We start from the raw sequence: 15,298 nt of genomic DNA on the forward strand, positions 1-15,298 counted from the left end.
CATTAAATGGCTGAAGTTCATTTGTGAAAGATTTGGGTAAAGGCGGCCAATACTATTGTCGAAAACCAACACAATGCATCAGACGACTACTATGTAAAGGATATGTCAGTATCGCTGGGGGCTCTGGACAGTGTTGGCCAGGAATAAACCTTCTTTTGTTGTTTACTGTAAAACAATTAAACTCGTTGACACATAATTGTAGCTTTTGTCAGACCTGTTTTAAAATGCCCTAGCAACATCCAGGGTTATATTGTTTATCAGGTATATAACGTTGTTTTGCTCACGTTTGCTCCTACTGCTCATAACTGATGGCATTCTATTGATGACAAGACTTATTCCCTGACCCAATGGTAATGCCCAAGGGGGAGGACAGTGTTGTCAGTGTTTGATCCTCATTAGTTAAGCTTTGAGGGTAGGCAGCAGACTCAGCTCTGTCTGTATAACAGCACTGAAGGGCAACACGTGTCACAGCAGCTCTCCACCTGTCAATCACACAGACATGACATTCTCAGGAAAAAATACACATGCAAATGGGGTAAGAAAACACGCACACACACACACACACACACACACACACACACATACACACACACACACAAGGAAAAGGTCAATAGCAGGAGACAATTGAGTGGTAATCTCTAAACTTGTTAAACTATCAGACATGTGTGTGTGCTAGTGTGTGTTTGTGGGCGTGTAATTTCTAGCAACACTGTGACCTAGCTGATATGACTTGTTCACGGCTGAAGTCTGCTCATCACCAGACTCTTATGCTTGCCTTACTGTCAGAAATCTGACCCCTTCGCTTTTTAAACCAATGGCCAGAAACTGTGCCTTGAAATAGGTTGCTTGTGACACAGATAGCATGGCCCACACCATCACTGTCACGTCTCTGGAGGAAGCAGCCGGCGGGCGCTGGAGAATTCAGGGGTGGAGACAGCTCCAGGGGAAATGTCAGAAGCACGTCAGGAGCGCTGGCTGCTCTCCCCGCCTTTGTGAATGTCACACCTCCAGAGACGCCTCGCCACTGGCCCATCCGACAGCGGCCGCAGAGTTCGCTAACGATCCTGTTCCTTCTGGAAAGGTCACCTGGAAATATCCTCACGCTACTTACTTTCATTCTAGTCTAAATGACACATGTGCTTGAACTTTGATCGGGGCATTTCATTCCGTTCTCCTGCCCATGTCGGTTTTATGCATTGGGTATTGCGAGACCGCTGTTTAACTCCGCTAGCAAGCTGTCTACTTGTTGGGTAGTTAGCTTGCTCATGTTAGCTAACATGTTAATGTTAGATAGTTGGCTGGCAGATAGGGTTGCCACCAAACCTTTATGAAAGGGGAAATATAGACTTTATTTTATGCTTTCAAAAATGTTTAGTTTGAACGGATAGCCTAGATGTGTAGCCGGTGGGGGTCAGGGGGTAGGGTTAGAGAACATTCACTGGTGCTTCTTCTGTTGAGTAATACTGCATGGCACAATAAAACATTCACTGGTACTTTGCCATTTTGTTTGATTTCCCAGGTGCCTTATTGATCAGGCAGAGGTGAGATCAGACCTCTAGAAAATTCTATTTCGTAGCATATCCTACTGGCTGTAATTTGTTGGCACACCTTCTAATTGGCTTCTGGCAGATTAGCCAGTCCATTTAAGCCATGCTGGCTTCAGACCGGAGTGTTTTCTGGCTGTAGAATTTGAGGCCTTTGCCAGGGGCCTATATTTATGATCGTGGCTGAGCTGTAAAGTTAAACTTCTGTTTGATTAGCCAGTAGCGTCAGTCATAATCATTCGATTCAGTCATTGATGTACCGCCCCCCCCCCAGTATGATGTCAGTTAGAGAGGCTTATTGACTGTTTGAATGTTGATGTTGCAATTATCATAAACACCTGCATTTTCCGCTGTTGTGTTGGCAGGTGATGAAACGGGATTACAATCATGCAAATGTGCTTCCCCTAGGTTTGCCACATCACTGAAGGCCTGCTTTCGACCTAAGTATTTTTCCTCTGTCCTTCATGGAATGCTTTGCTGCAGCAGCCTCCCCTGGTAATACTGTTCAAACATTCTTCATCAAAATATATGTAAGTGAAGCGTTGCTTCTCAATTTAGCATTTGAAAGTTTTTACTTTAAAGGTTTCAAGTTTTTATGCAAAACCTATTTAGTAGGTGCTTCATAGCAGTTTTCAGCACCAAAGAAAGGTTTTAAGAGGACCACTATCAATGGCTCTACTCATGAAAAAGGTTGTATGGACCTTAAGAATGAAGGGGGGAAAAAAACACACACACAAACATATATTAAAACATTATTTTATTCAAAGTAGAATTATAACAAATATAGTTTATTAAAACTTTGCTGATAATTATTATTATTTATTCCATAAAGTCATAAGATTTTTATATAAATGTAGGATGGCATCATAAGCCAGAATGGAATATTTACATTAATAACAAGTGAAACACAAGAGTAACAGAATGATTTCCCACAAAATTAATTGCATAAAACGAAAAATACACTATGTGCAATGGAATGATTATCAGCAATATTGTTACATTTTCTGAGGTTGTTTCACAAAGCCAGAACAGATTCACAAATAATTAACAAAACAAAAGCAAACAAACAAACAAAAAAACAACTGAGAAAAAAGGCATAATAACTGAAGATGGTCAACACAACATTTTACCACAACTTCAGGAATCAGAAACAAAACGTCAAGACTCTTCTAAGCCAGTATACCGAAATGTGAAGCTAATGCTCGCAGCGAGCTGTTGTCTCTCGCTAACACCGCATCACAACATCACTGCAAACACGTACCAACCAGCAAAACTAAGAGAGCCTCCATCAATAAACCCTACAGCTGCTACGCAAACACGGGGCCCTGTCAGTATCTACAGCTTCACAGTGTGTCCTATTGTCCCAGCCATACTGCATACAAGGGGGTAGCCACGCATACATGACTAACTGGTATGTCTATGAGATACTTATGCTGTGGGACTGAGTTTATACTGAGGGCTCCATTCACCCTTGTGCTTATCAGGGCAAAACAACTGAGCGGACATTGCTTGTAAACCAATTTGCCATCCCTAACCTGCTGCAGCTATGAGTACCAGCTATGTGGTTAGTCCTCTGTATTTGAGATAAATGGAAGGAGGTGGCTACCCATACTTTTTCCCTGTGCACAACGGCGCCCCCTATCAGCAGCAGACACCGTCTGGAGTTGGAACACACCTAGCATTTGAAATGGCCTGTCTTTGTTTGACTGACGCTGTTGATATTAAACCGTATCTAAGCCTTCAACTCCAGTCCTAATCTTAATTCCAATGAGAAGGAATGAGAGTTCATCCTGGACCTGCTGATGAGGGGCCTCTTTTATCATGCAGAGGATGTGCACATGTGAGTGAGTGTTTGTGTGTGTGTGTGTGTGTGTGTGTGTGGTGTTTATGTTCAAGACTTGAAGGGAATAAACCATCCACGTCATAAGCAGTAGCAGCACCTGTGTGGTGCAGTATAACCATTGCTGTTTCGTAAATAACACGTGGTAATTGCACAAGCGTGTACATGTCCTCAAAACACGTCCTGTGGTAAGACTGGACGTGGGGTTTATACCATGTCATTGCATACCTGCCCTGAAGTAAAAACATATACGTCATAGCATAAAATCTTTGTCCTCTATGAATGACATTGGTTTCATCTGTGCATGGTCATATCAATCAATGCACATTTCCTATGATGTTGATTCTTGAATCGCGACAGAGATTTTTTTTTTTTAAAACAGAGTTTTAATTTGTAATACAGTATTTAACATGGAAATGTGTATAAAATTGTGTGAGTGTATGTGTGTGTGAGAGTGTGTGTGTGCGAGTGGGTGTGTGAGAGTGGGTGCGAGTGTGTGTGTGAGCGTGTGTGAGTGTGTGTGAGTGAGTGTGAGTAAGTGTGATGGTTTCATCCAGTGTAGTACTGCTCTTTGAATTTCCTTTCCATGTCCCTCTTTTCTGCATTTCCACCGAAGGTGAAAAATCCTCTTGTGCTTCCTTTGCCTCGCTTCACCAAGTCATATCGCCTCATTCATTCATTCATTTCCTCCCTCCATGGAATACCAGGGCAGAAGTTTTCATTAAGTTGTGCTTAGCAGGACAAAAAGTACTTTGGAAAACAAAACAAAAAACAACCAAATGAAATGAAGAGAAAGTAAAAAGTAGACCCCCCCCCAAAAAAAATTATCAAAAGGCAAAATTACTTCCATTTCACATTTGGTGGTACATTCATTCATCTTATTTACTCCCGTTGACTTGAGCTTCTACTGGCTATCTGGGTGGACTACGGCTCGTCTGCTCAACCATTTCACCTCCACTGCCAGAAGTAAGAAATAAAAAGAAGAAAAAAATCACAAACAACAACTTCAGTGTAGTGCCAAGCATGAGTATAACCTCCCCAAGCCTACTCCCAGACACTGCGAAGAAAACAGCTTTCATATGACCACATCATGACAAAAATAAATTAAGCTTGATTAAATGCATTTTTTTTTTTTTTTTTTTACAAAAGCTTCAGGTTGATAAATGTCCCTGTCTAGCCCCTGCGAGATAAACAAACAAAAGTAAAACAAGGAACTTCGGAGTTCTTTCTCTCTCTCCCGCTCCCCCTCTATTGTGCAACAATGAGAGGAAGTGATTAGCTTGCTAGAGGAAAAACTACGGAAGCCCAGAGAGATGCTGCTGTTTTTGCGACAAAGGATTTCAATGGTATGTTGATACAAGTGGTTCAGTCTTTATTGTGCCCCTGCCCATCCCAATCATAATCTCAGAGGAAAGGAAGGATTTGTAAACATGTCCACATTTCTGAGAGCGAGAGATGGAATGAAAGAAAGAGATGGGACCCCATGTGTGCGATCTCTTCTAGAACTCCCTTGCAGGTGACCGTGCCAAAACCAAATGTCACTAGGACCGGCAGAGTGCCAAATAATCACAACCTCTGTTCAGAAACAAACTGATAATCAAACAACAAAAGTCTCACAACAATGACAACACAAGTGAAACCCAGTTATTTTTGCTGTGAATAAATAAATGAGCATTTTGAACAAATTTTCCAAATGCCTGCACATCAGCAAAGATTACAAAGGCACTATTTGACTGGAGATCACTACAGAGCTGGGGTTGAGGAAAGGAAAAAACGTAAGTCTGACAAGTCTGTCCAAAGCAAAGTCCTCAGAGGGTCTCATAAGTAGCTTTTAGAAAGCTAACATATTGGAACCCAAGGAAAGCTGGGACGTGAAAGGTCAAGCTGATGAACTCAATCAAAACATACAAACAAAGACCCGCCCCCACCTTTCAGAGAACACAGAGCGAGAACTCCAAAATTGCAACCAAACAAACACCGCAAATGATATAGCAGTCTTGAATCCAGTATGGCTTACACAAACAAACAGAAAGTGTGTGTGTATGTGTGTGTGTGTACGTGTGTGTGTGTGAGAGTGTGTGTGTGTGTGTGTGTGTGTGTGTGACATGAAGCAAAGAGATTTACAGCCCCCAAGGTCTCCTCACAGAGGAAGTACTGTGTACAGCTAGTTCTTGGACCTCATCCAAAACGAGGCCCAGATTCAGGACTTGGTTGACGCATGGGGAAGAAGGGCTGTGACGGACGGAATGGCGCGGGGCAATGTTGGGGTAAGGGCAGGGGCAGGGGCAGGGGCAGGGGCAGGGGCAGGGGCAGGGGCAGGGGCAGGGGCAGGGGTAGGGCCAGGAGCAGGGGGCACTCGGGGTGGGGAGAAGGGCAGCATGCAGACCTCCAGACAGACGCCAACTGAAACACAGAGCCTCCACATCCACAGAGTCAGGTTGGATCTCAAGGTGGGTCTTCAGGGAAGGGGCTGAATTTCAGTTGTAAGTGGGGGCCCAAAAATGCTTCGGTCGGATAACAGACACACTCTGGGGGACAGAACCCCAGTCATCCTGTCCTGTGGGACGTCACAGATCTTAGATCCAAATAGGAAAAGGGAAGTTGTGGGTCACAGCGACCCTGACCCCCCTCCACCCACCGAAAGATGTGTCCTAGGAAGCTGTTACAGAGGTCCATCTTGGGTAAAAGGTCAGAGTTCAGAGGCTGTGGGTGGGGTTACTCCACCTCGTTGGCCTGGTTGCTGTTGGGCTCCATCTTGATGACGGGAAGAGGGTGGGCTTCAGTGTTAAACACCCAGTGCTCAAATGGCAGGTGGTCGTCCTCTGAGAACAACAGATATAAGTACCTGAGAGAGAGAGAAAAAGACAGAAAGAAAATATATCAGAATGGAACTCACATCAACTAGTGTGTGTTTGTGTTCAAGTGGGTACATACTGAAAGTACAAGTGCGAGGACATTATCTGTGTCTGTGTGTGTGTGTATAAATAACTATAAAAGACAAACAAACACACAAAGGAGGGATGAAATTGAGGTCCTGAGGTGACTCTCATTTAAGTTGACAGACTATAAAGCTATTCAAATGGCTGAGCCAAATGATGCTGAGATTGTGAAGCGTGTGGCTCCGGTCACTTTAAGAGAATGGAAACCGCTGGAATGGAAGGTGATCGCTAACTGAACTCAGACATCTCACTGAAATGTCCCTCTGCGATGAGTCTTGTGAAATTAACTGCCATGCAAAGAGAACAACAAGCAAAGGACACACACACATATAAACAAATTTCACTTGCACGCTGCACGCAAACAGAAGTTAGTTCTGGTAGTTATGTAAAGGTTTGTAGAAGTCTAGTATGTTACCCCCTTATCTAAAAAGGGCAACATAATCAACGCTCACATTCACATTAATTGTCTAGGGGTTTGTGTACATGGCTACAATAATTTGCAAACCCGAACGCTTCAAGAAGAAGCTGCTAATGCATTACAGTGTGTGTGTGTGTGTGTGTGCGCGAGTGCGCACGTGTGTGTGTGTGTGTGTTTGAGACTTCTCTAATGTAAGGGGACGCACATCTTATTATTCTAGTTGGATGAGAGATGACAGGGCTGTTCCTGCCCGGGCCACCCCTCTCCCACTTTATGCCTACCCAGCCCTCCACTGCAACACCATCAATCATATTTACCGCACACAAACACACACACACACACACACACACTCTAGAAGCAGTCCCCCTCACACTGCTACGTTCATAGTTCCTTTCTGTTAAACACTAAAGTGAGCAGACTGCCCCTCCTCCCCATGGATTACATATGAACACCTTTCACATACACATACACACACACACACACACACACACACACACATCCCCCCCCCCCCCCCCCACACACACACACACACACCCACACCCACAAGCTATAGTGAAGTGTGAATGAGATGCTTCTTTCTAGCTAAGCCTTGAAGAGGAAGCCTGTTGTTTTCCCATTATCTGCCTGTGTGCTGCTTGGGCCACGGCTCAGCAGGGCTGTGTGCTGTCTGCAAGCGACCCGAGTGTGAGCATATGTGTGTCTGCAGTAAACACTATCCATGTCACACTGAGCCAACCCAGTGGGCGCGCACGCACAGCAAGAGAGGCCGCCGCAGAGGATGTAGGAACGCAGGAGACGACACACACACAAGCCGAAACAGCAGGATAGGGATGCTGGCTTAAAATGTCATTTTCTCTCTGCAGGTTGTCTTGCTGATGAAACATGACTTGAGCCATGCTGTAGCCCTTCAGATCAAGAGAGCCTTTGTGTGTGTGTGTGTGTGTGTGTGTGTGTGTGTGTGTCTGTCTGTCTTACTTCAGGGTCTCTGCCAGGTAGAAGCTCTGCTGCACATCATCATGGTTGGGGCTGGTGCCGTAGACGTCTCTCACACCACTGTAGCCCCCCTCCACCCTACAGTGCTTCTCCAGAGCCTGAGAGAGAGAGAGAGAGATAGAGAGGGGGGGGGGGGGGGAGAGAGATAGAGAGAGAGATAGAGAGGAAATGATACACAGAGAGATAGAGAGGTGACAAGGAGACAGAAAGAGAAGGAGACAAGGGGCACATATGTGATGTAAAAACTGGTGGGTCTGCTTGATATACATCTGTTAAACACACACGGCGCTGAGTCCATGTAATTCCCTGGAATAGCTCTGGGAAGGACCATGCACACACACACGTGCACACACACACACATGCACGCACAGACACACACACACACATATACACACACACTCAGTACTCTTTCTTGCTCTGACTGTGAGGTGGTCATTTCCCTAACACTCTGCTGAGCTACAAGAGGAGTGATGGATTTTGTCTTTCCATTTTCCATCTTCCTTTCTCTTTCCACTCCCTCTATCCATCTCACTGGGCACTCAACTATGCATGATCCCAAAGACGATAATGCACTTTAGATATACCGTCTGTTTAAAGGATTGATGTGGCAAAGGTTGTGTGTGTGTGTGTGTGATTGAGTGACTTTGTGTGTGCGTGTGCGTGCGTCAGGGTTTCTGCTAGGATTTTTTTTCTTGTCTGCCCAGTGTCTGAAAAAGACCATTTTACCAGGCAAATTTGAAACTTAACTGGAACATGTTTTTATATAACAATCTATGGTACAAATGCAAATATAATGTGTTCTACACCTAGGCTGACAAAAGAATGACAACATCCTCAAATCAGTTTGACTGTTAACAGGAGGTCATCCTGGGGTGCGCATTTAGGGTGGGCAACTAAACTCAACAGTAATAGATAATGTCAAAATCCTACTCGTTGGCCATAGACCAGGCCACAGCGGCAACTTCGCCACAAAATCGGGCTTGACACCTGTGTGTGTGCTTGTGTGTGCTTTTGTGTGTGTGCTTGTGTGTGCTTTTGTGTGTGCTTTTGTGTGTGCTTGTGTGTGTGTGTGTGTGTGTGTGTGTGCTTGTGTGTGTATGTGTGTGTGTGTGTGCTTGTGTGTGTATGTGTGTGTGTGTGTCTGTGCGTGTGCTTGTGTGTGTGTGCATCTGTGTGTGTGAATGTGTGTATGTGTGTACCTGCACAGCCTCCCAGCCCCACTCCCTGTATTTGGGGTCGTGGGTGAACCTCCACATGTACATGTAGGTCTCGATGACCTCTGGCCGCAGGATGAAGTACTTCTCATTCTGCCGCGTGGCGATGGCCTCCACACCCCCATCAAAGCGGAAGGCCTCTGGACCCAGCTTCAGATCTACACACAGAGAGAGGGAGAAGAAGAGAGAGGAAGACAGACAGAGAGAGAATGAGAGAAGGTTAATAGTGAGTGTTTACATTGAACACATCATACACTCTCCCTCCAACATTTGTCTAAAGGTTTCTGATAACAGAGGATAGAACAGGGTTTCCACCTGTTTTCATCGATCACATTTCAAAACTTTTCCATGTTTTTTTTAAGGACTTCAATGAAATGTCCATGACCTTACACAATCTGCAAGTACATAAAAATTGCATACTTTAGAGGTGGGTGTAATTACTGAATGAACGTCAAACAACCTTTTCCATTCATTTTCTATTGATGTAGTTATAGGTAATGTCAATTGAAGTTAAAACTATCACTTTGCATACATTACATTTGCATAGTAAACATTATCCATGCAAGAGTATTGTTAATTTCATTAGACAACAAACTGAAATGTCATCAGTTTTCCAAAACGCTCAATGAATCTACAGAATTCACTGAATCACTTTGCCTAGGAAAGCCTAGAAAGTGTTAAGGTGTGCACTCCTAACCTGGAGAGAACAGAGTGGCACCTGTGTGTGCATTTTATTATTTATTTAATTATTTATATTCACATCAAATCATGTACCAAAAGCATCATGTTCAATTCATCAAAAATCCAAAGAATGTAATGGTTCTCGTAGAAGAACACTGAATGAATTAACCATTGCACAAGCATAAGGGTTCTCGGAGAAGAAGACTGAATGAAAGGGGGGGAGGTCGTATTCTGGTCTTTGTGGTTAGCCAGAGGCAGAAACGATCTGTTGTTTTCTAGGGATTGTTCACGTTATTGAGCTGATCTCTGAAGAGCATTGAAGTCTCTCAAGGGCTTAAGGGAATTATTAGTGATTTCCATTTGCACCCATTTACTTTAACTGCTGATGTTAGAGAGATAAAACAGCAGAAGGTGATAATCTTGATGAACATTTACAATGAACATTTATAGGCAGCCTTGTGTAGCATCACAGCCTCAAGACTGGGGTGTCTGTGCCTGTGCCTAACTCACTGGTGCGTGCGTAGGACTCGTGGCAGGTGCGGGTGATCTCTGCTGCCAGCTCCATGTGGTGGCCTGTCTGCTGGTCTGGAGCTCCGTCGGCGCCCAGCGCGATCATGCCCCCAGCGAAGCACGTCAGGTGGCCCATCTTGTGCTCCAGGAGACCTCCCTTCCACTCCGCTATGTAGGTCAGACCGCCACTGGACTTACGGATAAGGTTCTTCTCTATGGCCTGGGAGGGACAGGAAAGAAAATAGAGATGGACAGATGTAAGGATATGGGTAACAGTGGCGGCTGGTGATTTATTTATTTTTTGGGGGGGAGGGGGGCGCAGTTAGCCGGTGCAGTTTAAATAGCACTCCACAATGAGAAAAAGAGCACAAGAGGTTTAGAGAAAAATGGTTTAAGAAACATTGGGTTGGGTTCCAGAGGTTTAAAAATTGGGTACTAGAGGTTTAGAGTAGACTTGATTCAGAAACATTGGATACTACAAGTTTTGAGGAGAATACATTCAGAAACATTGTGTACAAGAAGTTTAAAACAGAGGAGATACATAAAACACAGGGTGTAGAGGTTTAGAGCAGAATAGAGTGAGAAAGACTGGATGATAGATACTAGAGGTTTAGAGCAAAATAGATTCAGAAACACTGGATGATACTAGAGATTTAGATCAGAATAGATTCAGAAACACTAGATGATACTTCATGTTTTTCAAATGCCAATTTGGTACCCTTCGTCCAACTACTCTGCAATACTCAGTCTTCCAAAGAGGTTTAGCTTCAGGCTGTTATTTAGATGGCTAAGGCCAGATTCATGCTTTTACATTTTTCAGTAGAGTGCTTTAGATCCCTCTTTCCCGTTGCAATCCAGAGTGTTTCAGACCCAGGACTTTGGAACAACAAGACAGGGGAAACAAAAAAAACGCATTACTAACTGAACAACCAGCTAACCAACTCCGCTTAGCATAGCCTACAGGTTTGACGAGAAGCTCCGGGTGCCATCAGTGGTCTGCTGCTGAATGTTTATATCCGGACGCTGGGGTCGTAAGTCTTTCACTCTCTTCTTGTCAACATCTAATCGTCGATTCAACGGTGTTACACATAAAGATAACACAGAGTTTTCAGTCACCGATGTCGCCATATTCACAAACCAACGTTTCTGCTAGCTATGGTGATCTCCTATATGCTTATGTGATGGGAATGACATCACATCATCATATCTGGTGTCTGATTCGCCGAATAGTCTAATCACGTTGATATAAGAAACTACAGGAAACAATGTCATTGGTTAGGGCGCAATGACATTGCGCCCCAGGATCGACCTTTCAATCGCCAATGAGATGCTGTCCCGGTCCCAAATGGCAGTGAAAAGTTAGAGACCTGCCATGGACTTCCATAAGGCTGGCGCCCACCCAGGGAGGAGGGGCTTTTCTCAGTACTGACAAATGGCAATATATTATGTTTGGACACATTTTAGTGGTTGTTGACAGGGGCTTATGGTCTCCCGCACACATTTAACGCGTAAACACGGTACATTTCTTATTTTAATAATTTGGTATATAATGTTTTTTTGACATGTCTTCATCACAAAATTTTAAGTAGGGCAAAAAAAGCAACAGAGATATAGAGGGGTAAAGATTGATAGAGAGAGGGGGGGGGGGGGGCATTCCTTTCCTCCTCTCAGTGAAGGTTAGCTGACGGCATTTGTCAAGACGGTGAGTGTAGCTGTAGCAGGCCCTATCTGACGCAGCAAGTTACGAGCTCCTTAATTAAGTTTGATTTCAATTTAGCTCACTGCAGCTCAGCTCCTGCTGAACCACACAACTCTGGAGGGAAGTGTTAGAGATGGCAATCTAATTAGCAGGGCTTAAGTGAAAACAGGCAAACGTTGTATTGTTTTATTATGATAATTATTATTATTATAAGAGTGCTGATTGCGGCTGTGGTTCTTAATTTAATAACACAGCATATTACAGCACTGCAATTGAACTTATGTGTTAAATTAGCAAACCTCTTATTAAATCCAAATGTGAATGCTTTTTTTTTTTTTAACAACATAAAAAATATTTGTTTCCTTAAAGGGATAGTTCGGGATTTTTGACATGAATCTATATGGCATCCCCCATCACGAGTGTCATGCAATCACGCTGACTTAACGACCGCAGCGTCCTGTGAGCAGAGTTCTCGTCCAGTTTTGGTCAAGCCAAAAGTAGTCCGGCAGGTTTGCTAGACCCAGCAAAATAAAACGTTTCTCTTCCCAAAACATTATGTGTTCAAAAGAGTGATATATTTGCATCCCAAAAACATGGTAGTGGCTGAGAGAAACGTCCGTCACAGGAAAACGATGAAAACTGAGACAACATTTGATAAAATTGACATAAAGCATCGTTTTCCTGTGACGGAACGTTTCTCTCAGGCAACTTTGTCGAATCAAACTTTCGCGAATCAACTTTCGAGAATCAAACAGGTAGACCCTAGCTGTGAGATTGCGGTATCGTGCGTACTGAAAATAGGGCCAAGTGATAACGAGGTGTGACTTTTTCCACTACCATGTTTTTGGGATGCAAATATATCATTCTCGAACACATAATGTTTTGGGAAGAGAAACGTTTTATTTTGATGGGTCTAGCAAACCTGCCGGACTACTTTTGGCTTGACCAAAACTGGACGAGAACTCTGGTCACAGGACGCTGCGGTCGGTAAGTCAGCGTGATTGCATGACACTCGTGATGGGGGATGCCATATAGATTCATGTCAAAAATCCCGAACTATCCCTTTAAAGGAAAAAAAAAACAGAACCTGGTGAGTTAAGAGGAATGATGATCATCTTCGTCATCATCATCCTTGACTTCATCCTAAGAAGCATATATAAACACATGGGCGCACACACACACACTCGCGGGCACACAGACACACACACACACACACACACACACACACACACACAAACACACACAAACAGAGACACAGACACAGACATAGACAGACACAGACAGACACAGACAGACACAGACAGACACAGACAGACACAGACACAGACACACACACACACTCACACACACCTCCTGTATGATGAAGAATGGGGATAGCACGAGTGGTCATGGCATTTCCTCCAGGCTCCTCCACCATTAATGGGGTGACATCAGATAAGAACCAGCAACTAGCTGCCTAACTGGATACTGGGCTCTAAAAGGAGCATGTGTGTGTGTATATGTACGCTTATGCATGTTCATTAATGTGTGTAATGTACGTGTGCGTGTTTTTGTGTGCATGTTCATTTGCATTGGCACTCTTTAAAACCCTCTTTGGCTCCAGTTTCAGTCACAGTGGTGGTTCCTGATAACCCCTCCCGGGCCACTCCACACTGGAGTAGCAGGGCCAGCTTAAGCCCCTCTGGGCCCCTTCTGTGCTTTGACTGCCTGCCTGCATGTTAACTCTTAACTTATCTCTGGCCATGCTCTGAAGGCACAGGCAATGTGAACTTTGTGTCTGACTACGCTAGAACGTTCTGGAAGGAAAGCCAGCGGGACTGATATGTTAGAGACCATGGGGGACTTCTGTTTAAAGCTGCGACACCGAGGTCTGAAGGGGGAGTGCGGGTATGTAGAACATAGATAAACACACACAAACACACAGGTGGTGGGAAGAATAGTGGGAAAGGTCAGTCCATAGGGCTGGTGTGTGGTGTCTCTGTGTGTATGTGTTCATTGGTTGTTGTGTGTGTGAATGTGTGTGCGTGTCAGTATCTACCTGTAAGCAGGTTATTGTGTGTTGGTGCTTGATGTTTCAACATGAGTGGGTTTGAGATCTGACGCCTGGTGTAGGATGTGTGTGTATGTGTGTGTGTGTGTGTACCTGGAGAGCATCATAGTAGAGTTTCTTCCCCTCCTCGTCCGTTTTGTCAGACATGATCCAGGCCTTCAGCAGATACTCATAGAAGCTGTCGCCCAGTCCTCCCACCGACACATGATCTGTAACACACACACACACACACACACACACACACACACACACACACACACACACACACACACACACACACACACACACACACACACACACACACACAATACAATTTAATCATGGTAAACCAACCTTAGGCTACCGTGGGTATGTCTACATGTGAAAATGTGTGTGTTTGACTGACAGATGCTGTTATCTCTATCTGCATGTCTGTGTTTAGTGTAAGGCCTGATAAATGTCATCTCCCTGAATGCATCTGCAAACAGAGGTGAAGGGATTGATCAGGCACACAGAAACACACACACACAAACAAACACACGCACACACACACACACACACACTCACACACACACACACACACACACACTCACACACATACTTGGCCTTTTGGTATGCCTAAAGTGTGTGATTATGAAGAGTTTGTTTTGTTTGTTGAGTGTGTGTACATGTGCATGCAAACAGAACACCAAGGCTGGTTAAACGAGTGGAGGACAACTCATTCCTCACACTCGTTTCTTTATACCTCATCTCTTACCCTCCAGTCACTAGTCTTTTTAAACAGAGATCCCACAATAATGACCTTAAGAGGACCCCTCATTATGTCACCTTTGCTTGCACATAATTATTGATAGCTAGCAGATTTCCATTTATGGTATGTTGGTTGTTCTTAATTCAGAGTTGTCTTGAACTGTCCAGAACAAATGCATCGGAAATCATTCCTGCGTTGAAAACACTCTGTGAAAAACACCAAGTGACTATTTCCCCTCCGTCTACTCTTTCCATTCATTTCCCACATTCTCTCTCTCTCTCTTTTTTATAATCTCCCTCCCAACGACCCCCCCCCCCCCCTCATGTCCAGTGATGTCAGTATGAGGGCTGAGTGATTGGCTGGAGGGCTACTGGGATTTGGCCTTTTGATGGGTTATGAATGAGACATGTCTGTGCTGGGGAGATTACCAGGAGGTTATTTACTGTGTTGTGTGTGCTGGTATGTGTGTGTGCAAATGTTTGTGTATGTCTGTGTGTGTGTCTGTGTATGTGTGTCTGTGTTGTTGCATTGTGTGTGCACACACCTCACACAGGTTCCAAAGGACTTCGCAACAGCACATTCCCACCATTCCCTGACTTCTTTATCCGTCTGTCTGTTCACCTTCCATCATGCCATCCTTATGGTTAGGAAAACATCTCTCTTTTACTCCCTCCTTCTTT

The 15,298-nt window shown here is 44.2% G+C and overlaps 1 protein-coding gene across 1 annotated transcript in view; it reads right to left on the minus strand.

The window, feature by feature from the left end:
• Nucleotides 1–6,099: 6,099 nt before the first annotated feature.
• The window catches only part of LOC308361091 (mannosyl-oligosaccharide 1,2-alpha-mannosidase IA-like), a gene marked incomplete at its 3' end in the record, with an annotated part of 109,703 nt that continues 100,504 nt past the window's right edge, over nt 6,100–15,298 (minus strand). Inside the window, exons 8-12 of the mRNA XM_080833339.1 lie at nt 13,982–14,097; nt 10,140–10,359; nt 8,934–9,106; nt 7,717–7,832; nt 6,100–6,229 (exon numbers count right to left, since the gene is read on the minus strand). Of these exons, the coding sequence (XP_080689465.1) occupies nt 6,100–6,229; nt 7,717–7,832; nt 8,934–9,106; nt 10,140–10,359; nt 13,982–14,097 (755 nt within the window). The remainder of the gene's footprint in view (nt 6,230–7,716; nt 7,833–8,933; nt 9,107–10,139; nt 10,360–13,981; nt 14,098–15,298) is intronic.

This window comes from Sprattus sprattus (assembly GCF_963457725.1).
Source record: "Sprattus sprattus genome assembly, chromosome: 2".
In the NCBI taxonomy this organism is placed as follows: Eukaryota; Metazoa; Chordata; class Actinopteri; order Clupeiformes; family Clupeidae; genus Sprattus; species Sprattus sprattus.